Below are 14,276 nucleotides of genomic sequence, written 5' to 3'. Positions count from 1 at the left end.
ACAGTGCAGCTCTGGAAATCAGCATCTCCTCCTAAGCTCCTGGCAGCATTTTCCAATGCCAGCAAACTGAGACTCCCTCCATCACTTTGTAACAGCTGCTGAAATTTGTGGAGGGTGGGAAGAAAAACCCTACCCTGGAAGCATCTCCTGCTAAGGTACTCCATAACCACTCACCCAGCCTGGCTTTGACTATTCACACCACTTACTTGGCAATGGCCTCATCTCTGTCCCTGATGGCTTGCAGGAGCTGTTCACTCGTCTCCTTGTCTTCAGCAGCACCTCGCAGCCGGTCCCGCTCCTCCTTCAGCGTCGTCATCTCCACGCTCAGCAGCGTGACCTGTGGGCAGAAGGAAGGTGTGAAACCCAAAGTTGCTCAGACAAACTCATCATGAGTGAGGGGAGAAAAAAGCCACATGGGCCGACTTGGAGGCTCCCCCTGCTTGTAGGAGAAACTGCGTCTGCTGGGAGGCTTTTGGTGCAACCCACCATGAAATGTGCCAGCTCAACTTTGGGATGCTAACAGTGCTGATCTGAGCAGGATGAGTCACCAGCATGGCCTCAGTAGTAACATGGAGCAATGGCACTGAAAGCTGTGCAGGGCAAGATGTGCCTGTGACTTCAAGACCTGCCTGTGACTTTGCTTTTGCAATGGCTTTAAACCCACGATGGGATCAGCACTGAAATTCCCCCTCTCCATATGTTTTTCCTGGTGCGTGCATCCTCTGTCTGTTGTATTTTCATCTTTCCAGGGTTACATTATTGCAAACATAACTTAGCAGCAAATAACTTTTTTTTTTTAATTATTTTTTGGGGAGTGTTATGTCTCTTGAAGTGTATGAAGCTGAAGACAAAGGATGTGAAAATTCCCTTTCACGCCATGGGTGGTGTTACTGGCACATCTTACAATTTTAATTAGACTTTAAAATATGTGCAGAGTCTTAAATAGTCTGAGAAATTATGTGACGTTTTGGTCCTGTGCAGAGTGAGTTAATAAGGTGTGAAATCATGCAAAGATTGCATTAGCACAGCTTTGCAATATTTCATACACGTTTAATTTCTTTGTCTGGGACATACACACATGCTCTGTTATGCTACTCCACCACCTGGAAACCCTGCCAGTGTTTGACCCACCTCCTTTCTCTAAATGCAGCTCAGTAGTACCTGAGTCCTCAAAAGAAGTCCTTAAATAGAGGGCAGACAGTCAAAAAGGGCTCATCACATCAGTGGCATGGGAGGCTCTGCCATGGCTGGGTTGGCAGGGGGGAGGGGGCCAACGTGCCCCTGCTGGGGCTGCCAGGAAAGGGGCAGCTCTGCCCCAGCTGTGCCCTCCCACAGCCCACCTGGGATGCACCTCAGAGCCATGATGTGATGGAGAGCACTGGTGGGAGCTCTGTGAAAGCTGCTGAGCACTTCTGCTGAAATCCCAGGGGACAGTGGGTCAAGAGGCCCAAAAAAACCTTTGCTGGGGGTTAGGTTTGGGGTTTTCAACTGGTTTTGTCTGCGTTTCAGGTAAAAATGGGATTCCACAGAAGGAGGAAAGAGACCAGGCAGAAGGTGTGAAACCACTTCCCAGTGTAGACAGAGGCAAGGCTGTCTCAGCCAGCTTGCCAGGAGCAATGAATGTGTTTGGTGCTATGAGGTCCCAAAAGCTGTTTAAGAGGAATTCTCCTTTTATTTTATCAATACCAGAGACAGCACAGAGGGATGCAGAGATGGACCAGATTTCCACGTGCATTGATTTTCTTTAACACTCAGCTGAAGACAAGGTCATCTCTTCTATGGAAGGTGAAAATAATTATTAACCTTGAACAAGTGTGAGGCTGGATTATGGGCAAAAGCTGTGGGAAATGTACTTGCTGTGTGAGGCTGAAGTGCTTCTGCTGCATTTATAGTTATGCCCCATCCTTCTCCATATAACACAAAGGTGTGAGAGGAAAGTAGGAGAACTGCAGTCTTCCTTATGCTCCCTAAATTTTCAGAGCTTTGGTAGTGATATGGCTCCAGACTTGCAGTCCAGGGTGAGTCCTCTTGTTTCTTCCTGGCTGGAGAGTTTAGGGAGACCAGCCACAGGAAAGAACAACGTGCTGCTCCCTCCTGGTGTCCTGTCAAGGCTTTGTGTGTAAGGAGTTGCTGCATCCGGACAAGCAGGTGGGTGTACAGATGGTCACTCACAATCTGTGAATAAGCAGTTGCTCCAAGTTGCAGTGGTCCAACTCTTGTCTCCTCCATCTCAGGTGTCTTTAAGGGCAAGGGGGACCTCTGGGTGGTGCACAGGACTGTGGAACAGCCATAGGAGCATCTGGGTTCATGTCTCACTGGGAGCAGAAGTCTTGACCCTCAAAGTTGTCTCTTGTGGTGGCTGCACTGCTGAAAGGAGCAGTCCTTCAGGAAGGATGGGTGCCAGGGCTGCTCCCTCGCTGCAGTCTGCCTCCCATCAGCTGCTTTGTCAGCAAGACTACTTCCCATCCTTGTACACATGCAGCCACCACTGCCAGGGGAATTACTGATGCTCTCACTCCTTTTTCTTTGGCCAATGGTGGGAGCTCCCATAGCCCTACACAAGGCTGCCAGACCCCAGGTTGTGCTGACTTTCTGAAGAGGAAGGTATTTTCTCCAAAGGGATATGGTGAAAGGGCAATACAGCACTGCTGGCAAGACCAGCCAAGGGCATTAATTCCATTCCCTGCTCCAATGCAGTGGGTGCTGCACAAGCAGCTGCAGTATAGACTGCTTCTGCTGCAGCCTCCAGATTCCTTCCAGCACTTGGAGACTTGTCCCATAGAGATGGGGATTGCAGAGCACCTCCTTGAGTACCTGTCTCTGTTTGTTGCTTTTGGCATAGGACCCGAGACAAAGATGATGCCACATTCAGTGCAGATGCAGGGTGATTCTGTGCTTTGGGTGCAGTGTTGCTTTTGAGGTAGGATCATTTGCTGCTGTTGAGTTTGCCTTAGCCAGTCCCTGTTGGCCCTGGGATGCTGCTTGGTGCCAGGCTGCCCATGATGACAATTCTCTAGGTGTGCATTTATGACGATTTTGTGATGCTCCTGTAGAAGGGGGAGAACCTTGTGCCATGCACAGCAGAGCAGCACTGTTTTGTCCATCCAGCAGTTGCATATACCCTTTACAAGGGCTCAGTGCAAGCAAGATGGGTCAGACTGGATACCTCTGTGTTTCCAGTACCCCATATCAAGCAGCCTTGTACTTTGGGGGTCTTCTGCTGAGAAGAATTTAAGTGATACAGGTTGGCTGAAAAGCAGATTGGCAGGAAAGTTTAAAGGAAATTTGGCTGCTTGAGATGTTGTCTGGGATGGGCCCCAGAAAACTGGTCAAAAACTGATCCTAAATGCATAAAGCCTCTGTACTGGGTTTAACACAGTCTCCCTCATCCAACCATAACTGCTTTTGGCCTAGATCCTCCTTGGTTATTTATCATGTTGATCTCTTCTATGGAAGTCTTGGAGGATGAACACTGGTGTTTACAAGACCACATGTAAAGTGTGGTAATTGCTAACCTGGCTGTGCAGTCGCTGCAGCTCCTCCAAACTCTGCCTCAGTTTCCCCCGTTCTCCCTCCATTAATTCCCTCAGGGCCCGTGAGTCCTCGCTTGTTCTCCTGATCTGTTCCTCCAAGGTGTCGTCGTCGCTTCGTCGAGAGCTCTGAGAGCGGGAGAGAAACCTCTTGCTCAGATTTCACTTTAAAAAAGGCAATTGCATTGAGTCAAGACTGGTTTGGGATGGAGGGTATGAAACAAGGAGGAAGAAAGTGTGAATGAAACAAGGAGGAAGAAAGTGTGAATGTGTCTTCCTGTGCCACCAACTTACCGTGGAGTCTGCCCCATCCAGCACATTTTGTATCAGTCTTTTCAGCTCACTGAGAGCTGCCCGTAGGCTGCCAGCTGGGACATCTTTGGCTGATGAGGTTTCTGAAGACTCATCCATGGAGGAGTCTGTAGAGACCGCTGAGTCTGCACTGTCGTTTCCTCTGAGGTGGGAGCAGAGATACCTCACTTGGCAATATGCTTCCCAGAGCTGCAGCCTCAGCTGGAATGAGAAAGCTTGACGTTAGCCTGGGACATCAAGGCCATGGAGATCCTTCTTCCATGGTGAAGTGAGGCATGTGATTGCTAGGTCTCACAAATATTTGTCTAGCTTGCTATGTTGGTTTTGAAATGAATGCAGAGATTTACTTTCATATGGTCAAAAGGGTGTTGATTACCAGAGCTGGGACCACAACCCCAGTTTTCTGACTCCAAATCCCAATCAAATGCATTAAACTCCCTCTCCCTCTGGTCACAGAGGTCCATGGGCTTTCCCAGGGGCTGGAGGGCAAGTACCTGTTCTCGTTCTTGTTCCAGCTCTTCTGCCTCCATGCTCTGCTCTATCTCAGATAGCAGGGATGTGCTGGTTGTGTTGACATTTTGGAGACTCCTCTCCTCACTGAGCTCTTCTACCTTCCCCTGTAGCTGCCGGTAGGACAGCCTCACCTCCTGGAGCTCCAGTTGGCTTTGGTGCAGCTTGAAAAGAAAGTAAAGGAAATTGTCAAGGAAGCAGGAAAAAAATATATATTAGTAAAGGTGATACAAACTGGATGAATCTCTGGATTTGTGAAGGAGCTGAGAGGGAGGAACTGATGTCACAAAAGAGGGTTTCCAGCCAGGAGGTAAGTACACTTGGCTGGTATTGCTATTTATTGGACCATAATAATCTCCAAATGTCATTACACATTGTTTAGACTCCAGAATATCCTGAAAGATAAAAATAGCAGGTTAGTCAGCACTAAATTGAGGAACATTGTGAAGAAGCTGGGACTCAGGTAAAAAAAATTGCTGAAAGCAACACAGCAGGAGGTGAATATAGAAAGAAAAGTAATATAGATGTGTTTAAAAAAAAAACTATACACATATAAAATATAATAATAGTATGAATATCTAATACTATATTCCTACAATAGTAATAATATATTAATAAATAATACCATAATAATAATATTAATAGTAAAGATTTTTTAAAGGGAAAAAATATTTAGGGCTGTTCAGTTGGGTATCCAGTGGTTGTCAACCCACAGAAGAGAAATGGAAAAAGTCTTCGTCTCCCCTAAGATGCCTGAAGCCACAGAGGTGCCAGCTTGTTCTCTGGGGAGGGATGTTTGGTGACACACAGCTGCAAACACCTTGGGGCTTTTTTGGGAAACCATCCGAGCAGTGAGAGGCACAAGGCCAGTTACTGCCCTCTGGGACAGTGGGATCTAATGAAGTCCCTTCTGAAGCCAATTCTACTATGAAAAAAAAATAGTAAAATAAACTGTAACCAGAGTTCTCTGCTTTCTTTTACATTTCTCATATTTCCCCAGCATCCTGTCCTACTCCCTTGCTCAGATCTCTCTCCCAAGCTGCAGTTTGTTGTCAAGATACCTCATTGTGGCTCCTGTTAATCTGTTCCTACAGGGAACGCCCAGGACCTTCTTTGCTCCCATGCTTACATGAGCTATTTTATTCTTCTAGTCGTTTTGTCTCCCGGTTCTCTTCCTGGTCAATTTTCCCCAAAACCATGGCTTTTACTGCATTTCCCCTCTCTTTCCCACCACTGCCTCCTCACCTGTAGGTCCTTGTCATGGCTTTGTCTCTCCAGGATGAGGACTCGGTCCTGCAGCTCCTCCACGGTGCCCTGGAGCAGGTCGTTCTCCTCCATCATGGCGCTGAGGCGATGCTCCAGCTCCCGCTTTCTGTCTGTCAGCATTTTGATCTGCGGGGGAAAGAGAAGCTGTGTTGGACCTCACACTTCCCAGGGAGCAGAGAGGAGGGAAATCACAATCCCAAGAGAGAAATGAAACAGCAAAAAGCAACCGTATGTACATACAGATTCTGTACCTGTACAGAGAAGCTGTATCTCCGTGAGTAGCTGAAAGCTTAGGAAGGTTCTGGGGCAGCTCCAAAGGGGCTGGGTGTGCATTGGCAGGAGGCCAGGGAGCAGGCAGGAATGTCCAAATGGATTAAGTGGAGACCAGTCCTGCCTACCCCTGGCACCTTAATGTTTTTAAGACTGGGCAAAACTAACTACTTCTCCTGCCTGGTCCCTGACTGAGCATGGTGGCATTTTCTCCTCTGTGGATGCTGGAGACCACAGGATGAGCTGTGGGATCCTGCTCCCTGCAGGGCTGTGCCACAGCACTGCCTATATGCTTTCCTTAATTGCTTCATGTTTGCCAGGTCCTCACCAGGGATTTTTCTGTCTTTTTACTTTTGAAGGCTCCTTTCTGTGCCATGCTTATTTTTAGTCTCCCAGTGATAGGTTGCCTTTAAAATTGGTTCATTTCTTTTAATTGTCAAGGGCAGTGATTTCAGGTGAAGAGGGACAATGTGCCAAGGAAAACCTTTATGATTCTGTTAGCTGGGAACAGTGCACAGGATGAATCAGCACTAGCCAAGGTCACTTTGTGTTTAACCAAGTAAAGGAGCCTTTTCCCAGATTAGTACACACAGGACCTTGGGGGACATGATATGCCACCTACCAGTCCAGTGTAACCTTAAGTGTTCCCTGGGGCCTCCTTGCAATTCATGGACCATAGGCAAATTCAGCAACTCCTCACTTCTTTCTTAGCCTCTTTGGGACCTTTTCTCTTTGCTGCTTTCCAGGTTGCTGGAAAGATTTGGCTGCACAAAGGAATATTAGCAAAGTGTGTGGACTTGCTATTTCTGTAGGGTAAAGGCTGCTGTAGGTATTGCAAAGCTGCTCTTAGGTGACTAATGGTTTCTGAAATGTCTCTTCCCACCACCATCATGATTTGCGTGGGCTGGAGAAAAGGATTGTGAGAAAAACAAGAGGGATAATACAGAGATTGTATCAAGAGTTGATATTTGGTATCCAAACCAGTAATGAACACCCTGTGACTGCAGCAGAAAAACATCACTCTGCTGTGGGTCCTAGGCCATTGAAAGGGCAGTGAGGGAGAGGGTTTTGGAAAGCAAGAGGCAGGAAGGAGGCAAGGTGAGGCATGCACAGTGACAGGCATGCATGATAACAGCGATGCACACGCAGGCAAACCCTTCGTGAGCCTCCATACTTACTTCAAGGACTTGCTGCTCCACACCAAAGGGAGGGGAAGAAAAGGTGAGGGACCAGCAGGGAGCAGGTGGGAGCAGGAGAAAAGAAGAAATTGAGAGATTTTAGGAAAAGCTCTTTCAGACAGCTTATAAGTAAAAGAAGTGGTAGGGTGGTATAGCTGGACATCTTCTGTCCCTTTAGTTTCTGCCTGCACAGTCAGCAGTGACTCCCACTAGGGAAGGGAAGAGGAAGGAAGGTAATACAATTCTTGCTAATACATCAGAGCTAAACCAGGCAGGGGGTCCTTGCTTTTCTATGTGCATAGCTCAGAGGCAGGAGAGGATTGCTGCTTTCTTTGCAAGCATGAGGAGCAAAAAAACCTCAAGAAACAACCCTTGCAGACTTTCCCAGAGTTTAATCTGTACTGGGCAGCAGCCCTGCAAGAGCACAGCAGTGGTTTAGCTCCTGGAAGATCCTTCTTATCCATTCATTTTGCAGGCTACTTGTGATGGAGGCAGTGGTGGAAGCTGCCCTTTGCTACCCCAGCCAGCCCTGGGCTGCAGCAAAAATTCTTACTTAGGGAGCCCTTTGCCCCACAGCTACCACCCTTCTCTTTGTTTGCTCCAAGCAGAGGATTTTGATTACTCAGTTCTGAGGGGTTCATTCTACAAGTTAAAACATCCCTGGCCACCTTTTGAAGGAGAGAGGTTAAGCATGGGTGACTCACCTCAGCCTGGAGGCTCTCGAGCCGCACGATGTGTTGGCTGCTGGAGGAGTTCTTCTCCCGAAAGTCCTCCCGGAGGGTGTGGACCTGCAGGGAGAGCTGTCGCTCCACCTCCGACGCCTGAAAGGAGACACCAGCTGGCATTACCCCAGGGGGTCATCCCGTAGCAGGAAAGGGGTTATCTCCTCCTGCCCACGGGAAGATCTGTCCCAGTATGACTTCTGCACAAGAGAAACTCTGAAGCCTGCAGATTTTGGATGAGAGAAAAGCTCACCCTGGATCAACATGGAGAAGAGCAGCCATGTAGACCATGTTGATTTTCCCTTGGGGCAGCCAAAGGGACATAGACCATAACTCTTCCATTGCAAAACAGCGTAACTCCCATGCCCTACAGGGAATTTAGTTTTCCTCAAAAATAATTGCCTGGTCAGGGTTGAGGAGGAGACCAGGCCACTCTCAAAGGCAGAGGGGAGGCAATCTCAGTAGAACCCAGGAAACACTGCTATTAAATTTACACTTCCTAAACCTCTGAACATCTTTGGCATAGCTCTAAAATAACAAGTGCTCTTTGTATCTGATTTCTGGCTCCCAGCGGGGCCAGACGGAGAAGCATCTGCTCCACATGACTGTGGTGCAGGATTGCTGGGCTTGGCCCTCTTTCCTGTTTCCAAGGAGGAAAGTCCCATTTATGCAGGGTGGTTTGAGGCCATTCCTACCTGCAGGATCCAGGCTGCAGACAGCCTGTATAAATGACAGCTTAGACATGTTAACTACTCTCCAGACAGCTTTATGGCTGTTTTTTACATGGTGAACACACTTGTTTAGGCTTGTAAGAGAACATAAGGTTTTTATGACAAATCCCTAATGGGACAACACAAATGAATGGTTTTCCATTTAATTAGCTTCCGTCAGGTCCCATTACACTTAGGCACAGACCTCCCTCTCCAGCATATTAACTGGAAGTGAACTGATCTCCCTCACTGACAGAGCTGGATGTCTGATGGCAAATGGCATCAGCAGCCACAATGCCTTAGACAAGGAGGAGAGGTGAGAGGGGAGGGATGGGGACAGAGAAGAAACCAGCATTGGGGTCAGCAGCTGTGGGCAGTGCACCCTTCTGTCTGGCAAACGTGGGTCAGGATTTGACCCAGGGTGCTCTGGCTGACAGGGAGCCTAAGGCAGCAGCTCCACCAAAGGGTGCAATGACTTTACTCTAGCAGTTTGTGTCCTGATGAATGAACACACAGACCCAAATTGAGCTGCCCACAAAGGCAACACTATCCCCTTTAAAAAATGGTCCTGTACTTTGCATAGTCTGCAGCAAAATAATCTAAATCCAGAAGCAAGAGGTGAAAGGCTGTTCCAGTTCCATAAAGTGGAGGAAACTGGTTGCCCTCAACACTGCCTGCTTGCAGGGCAGCAGAAGACAGAAGCATGGTCACCAAAATCAGCCAGGCTCAGATCACTGGCTGCTGGAATGAGAAGTAGTTTCCAATAATAAGAAATAATCTTGTCTACCAATTGGTTTATTAGTTCCCTTCTTACCCTGGATTAGCATGACTGGTCTTTTCTCCTTCTTTAAAGCCTCACTCACATCAGAGGCCTGTGTGTATCATCCTCTCCCCCTTTATTTAATAAAGCTGCCTTACACAGGCAGAGTGCACAAATTGTAGTGATAGCACAGCACTATAGGAAGGGGCTGGTTATTTTTCTTCTCTTAAGCAGCTATAGATTTCAAAGCATCCTGAGTAGCTATTAATTAGTGACACTAAAGAAGATGGATGGATTGTGCTTTTTTTGAGTGATTCACTTGCTTTTGTAAAGGCTGCTGAAACATCTTCATGCTGAAATACCCTGCAGGAGTTATCAAGTATGAAAAAGCACCAGATGAAAAGCACTGAAGGATTTTGCCTGCAAGATGCTGACCACACTCCCAAGGAGCACAAGTGGTACGTGAAGAGATGACACACCAGTATTTGATGATTAACTCCATAACCTAATTTATATGCTAGAGCAATTATATGTACAGACAGTGTAAATGTGCAATATAGTAGTAAGAAACAAGGGAGTGTTAATGGCATTGTAAAAGTCCCTGGTAAGACAACATAGAGTTGCTGTTGTGAGCTCTGGTCCCCATGCTCAGATCAGGGCAGGATGGGCTGCAAGGCTGATCCAGATCATGGAAAGTCTGTTATATGAAAGGAGATCAAAAAAGGATGGCTTGTTTTATCTCATCCAATGCATGCTGAGAGAGAACTCCCTATAAATACATCATGGATAAGGACGCAGAAGGGACAAGTGCTGTTTAAGCAGAAGCACAATTTGGGCAGAAAAAATTATGTGAATAAACTGGATAAGAGTATATTGAGGCTGGGAATAGGAAGATTTCTACATTTCCAAGGAGCTCCAGCAGGATTCCTCCTCCTGCACCAGTAAAGTAGGAGAAATGGTGGCAAGAATTAATTCTGTGGTGGAGCTGGATCACTTTATCATGCAGTTTCTTTCAGAGGGCTGCCTGTGACAGAAGGGGAATGAATTGACCTCAGAGGTCCTTTCCAGAACTAGACTGCTTGCAGGACTGCAAGGTTTGTATTCACCAGCTTTAAATCACCATCTGGAATTTATCTACTTGCTGCTCAGCTTACACACTCACACATCTCATTCCTGCAGTTACAGCTGCAGGAGGGAAGAAAGGAACTCACTTATTGCTAGTGTTTATTGCCCTAAAGCAGACAGGATGTTACAGGGTCATCTCAGGGTACACCAGGAGTATCCTATCTCATCAGCAGAGACAAGTAAAAATAATACCTGCTTAGGTTCATACAGTGCAGAACACTCTCTCCAACCAGCTGTAAACAGAAATTACTGTATCATGTTTCTCTCCATAGGAGAGTCAGAAAAAGTATTTATCCAGTTCTCCTAGACAAGGAAATGGCTGATACCTTTGGTCTCACGTTTGCCTAGATCTGATTTTTCAGAGACATGAGGCAAGTCTTCTGAGCTGAGTTCTGCTCATGGAAACCCCCTTTTCATGCTACATTTGTTTCAGAGTTTATTAACACTGCTATCAAGCTACTCTTTCTAATTGATTATAAAGTCTAGATTTTAACATCAATTTGCATTATATTATGGAAAGCCATCTTGCCAGTGTCCAGCATTTGTCAGGCTTTATGGTGTATTTTCATATGGTGCCTATTTGGGTTCTCCACACTGCTGTACATGTGCATGTGTGTGTTTTAAACCATGAACTCACTACTGATTAATTCTAACATGCTGTTTTACTTAAGAGTCGTCAGAAGTTGTAACCTTCTATCTACATTTTCCCTCAATTGAGGGGAATTTGAGCTCAAAGAAGCTATGGCTTTTTCTTGAATTGAAGTGAGTTTCTTTTGTCTCAGTCTGGCTCTACTCTCATTATGCAAACTGCAGGGCTTTCTCTTCCCCATCACTGTTTTGCTAAACATTAAATGCTAAAACCTTTTGTGGCTATGTCAGTCATGTAGCAATGCATTGATTTTGCTAGAGAGAAGTAATATTCTTTCCAGAAAGGCAGACATGTATCACCCAGTATCACAGCTTTGCTCTATAGTTAAGAAAGAATTAATTTCCTGGATATAGGCAAATTAGCTGACACAGCCACCAGGCAGAGTTTGAAAAACATGTACAAAAGCATAGACATCAATTTGCAATTAGATATATTCAATCAACTGTGAGATTTATTTTCTGGATTTCAGGCAAGGTTTAGATGAGATCTGGACAGGGCAAGAAGAAAGGAAGAGCAGGAGGACATTTTGGCCTCTGCTCTAATTAAGGTGTTTTTTTTTTCATTGAAAACCTGATTAAGTTTCTCTCATGATTAATTCTTAATTAATTAATTCTGAAGTGCTGAAATACACAAAACTGTTTAGTTATTTGGCAGAAAAATATGGCTTATCAGTTACAATAACTCTCTGAGGTTTGACATCATGTATATATGACCAATACATGTAAATAAATTTGGAGCACTGATGCTCCTGTGAAGAGAGGATCTTGGAAATGTTTGGGATTGACTGTGAGAAATGAATGGCCTGTATGTTAGTCTCATTAAAAAAAAGACCCTCTTTTGGGGGACGATTTGCTAAATAAAACTGACTGTATACAAAATATCCATCTATAAGCCACATCAGAAAGAAAGGGAGAATGGAAAAATTTAATAGACTCTAGATGGGTGAAGAAACCTGTATTTCCATATGATTTACTTCTACAAACAAGATGATTTGAATTTAACAAAGGATATTGAAAATTTTCTTGCCTAAAATAGGCAATCAAGAGAAGTCCTAATTAGTGCTAAATTTGTAACACTCAGGAGAGCATGCTACCCTTTTTATTAATTTGCTAATAGCTGAGGTCCAGGGACTCCCTGTTCCCACTGTGGTACCATTAACACTTCAAACCACTAATTGCTGCCTCCCTTGGCTTCAGGTTCCTGGATTCCCAGCTCTTCTCCAGGAGGAAAGTATGTTTGGCTACTGAAATGCAAGCAAAGGAGGAAACAAAAAACATCTTGCTTTAGAAGAATAATAAAAAAGCCCCAGATTAATCTGTCTAGGGAAGCTGGGAGGATTGGGATTGGTGCTGCACCACAGCAGCCAGTAGCTCTGCACCCCGGCGGCGGGAAATCTTGATTTTCTGGGCTAGCTGATCCGTGCCAAGGAAGCAGTGGGGCCATGGCAATTTTCCGGCCCTTGGCATCCATCTGTGTTTTGCATAGGTGGAGGTTGCTCAGTTGGGGAATGTCTGAGAGCTTTTTCCTGAAGCTTTCAAATCAGGTCAACTTTAAATTCTTGTTGAAAGCATTCTTCTATCCAGGAAAAAGTGCTGAGGTGATAGGGGGTGGTTTGCTGTTGGTCACCTTTTGAGGGCTCCAGTTTGCGTTTGCTGATTTCTGTGCACAGAAGAGGGATTCCCTGACGGAGGGGCCCAGGGATGTGGCACCTTCAGCTGCCACACGTGTGGAGAAGAGCAATGGCACAGTGGTGGGCTGGCCAGACACCCACCCAGCCATCCTCTCACTCCCCCTCCTCGACAAAAAGGAGGCGAAAATACGATTTCAAAGCTTGTGGGTTGAAATAAGTACAGGGAGATCACTTGCCGTTAGAGGAATGTAATGTAAAAACAGGCAAAGTTCTCACTGGCTATTGCTGGGGGACTGGGTTAAGAGCGGGGATGTTTCTGTTGCTGTGAAGGGGTGAGGCAGGGAGCTGTACCGAGCGCGTCGTTTGCAGCCTCGTGACAATAACACTTCGAGTTTGGTGCGAGGAGGCTTTTGTGGTTGATGTGAAGTTTGCGCATAGCGTGTATTTCAATGACAATTCTTAAATACCCGTTTCAAGGGGGTGAAATTTACACGGTCCCGTTGTCCAGGGGCTGCGGGGTCACCCCCCCCCCGCCCCGAGGCCAGGCTGGGGCTGCCCTGTGCCGGACACAGCCGGTTCCAGCCGGTTCTGCGGGCGCCCTGGGCAGAGCCGCGTCCCTGGAACCGAGCGGCTTCAGGGAGGACGCAACACTGCCCGGAACTGACAGCTGAGGTAAAAAGTGTGAGAAACAGCCCCGTGAGCGCCAAGGGTGAAGGAGGAGGACGAGGGGGATCCGGCTAAGCCTTCCTGGGATGATATTTTCCTGCCACTTCTCAGTGGCAGGGCATGGAAGCTGGGGAGGGCTGTGTATCTGCACTGCCCCCCTCTCCGGTGTGGTGGGGCCGAGTCTTCTCCTTCCCTCATCCCTCGCTCTGCTACTGCCCAGGTACGGGGAGATTTAACGACTGTAGCAGCTTGGTCCCTGCTGTGTGGAAAAATGAGCATTCAGGAAGCCTGCAACACTTCCAGAATATTTTTGTTGTCAACATCCAACGGAGACATTAACATTGATCCCCTGGGATATTTTTTGAAAAAAAAAAAATTTAAAAAATTTGTAAGATTGTAAAAGTGTTATGATAGTGCTATGTAATACATATACCTAGTAGCTATAAGCAGGCTGGCAGGTCAGGATTAAATACCAGTAGCCATAGTAATGTGTCTCAGCTTTTGAAGGTAAGCTTTACTTCCTCACACAGGTTTCTTTCTGCTCAGGAACCATCTCTGCAACCTGCCATGGCACCCATCACCCCGCTCCCCAGCCACGTTCTTGGTTTTGACCCCAGCTGGCTGCTGCTCCATTCAGGTAAGATCTGCGAGGTGGCCACGGTGGGGACATGCAGTGTCCAGCACCAGGTGTCCTTGCAGGGGCCTGGCACTGAAGTCATACACCAGTGTGAAATTGTGAGCTGGATGTGGCACATTGTCTCCCTGTCTCTGTCACCATTTTTCAGTGCAAGTCAGGCAAGTTACTTCAGGCCTGGCATTTGTGCCTTTGTGTCACACACCTTCACATTCGTCTACCTGCAATGGTCTTTACACTCCTGCAGGGCTCCTCTTGGTTATTCCTTCTCTTGTCATATTCAGAGGGTCCAATAAATCCATATCTGCTTAGAC

General features: G+C 46.6%; 1 protein-coding gene across 1 annotated transcript in view; it reads right to left on the bottom strand.

Moving 5' to 3' along the window:
- Positions 1-14,276, bottom strand: part of BICDL1 (BICD family like cargo adaptor 1) — a 45,410-nt gene that overhangs the window by 6,786 nt on the left and 24,348 nt on the right. Inside the window, exons 3-9 of the mRNA XM_051634086.1 lie at positions 7,771-7,887; positions 7,067-7,078; positions 5,598-5,744; positions 4,337-4,516; positions 3,825-4,043; positions 3,516-3,659; positions 207-337 (exon numbers count right to left, since the gene is read on the bottom strand). Coding sequence (XP_051490046.1) covers positions 207-337; positions 3,516-3,659; positions 3,825-4,043; positions 4,337-4,516; positions 5,598-5,744; positions 7,067-7,078; positions 7,771-7,887 — 950 coding nt within the window. The remainder of the gene's footprint in view (positions 1-206; positions 338-3,515; positions 3,660-3,824; positions 4,044-4,336; positions 4,517-5,597; positions 5,745-7,066; positions 7,079-7,770; positions 7,888-14,276) is intronic.

This window comes from Apus apus, chromosome 16 (assembly GCF_020740795.1).
Source record: "Apus apus isolate bApuApu2 chromosome 16, bApuApu2.pri.cur, whole genome shotgun sequence".
Classification (NCBI taxonomy): Eukaryota; Metazoa; Chordata; class Aves; order Apodiformes; family Apodidae; genus Apus; species Apus apus.
Note: the sequence above shows the minus strand (reverse complement) of the source record. Positions and strands in the feature narration are given on the sequence as shown.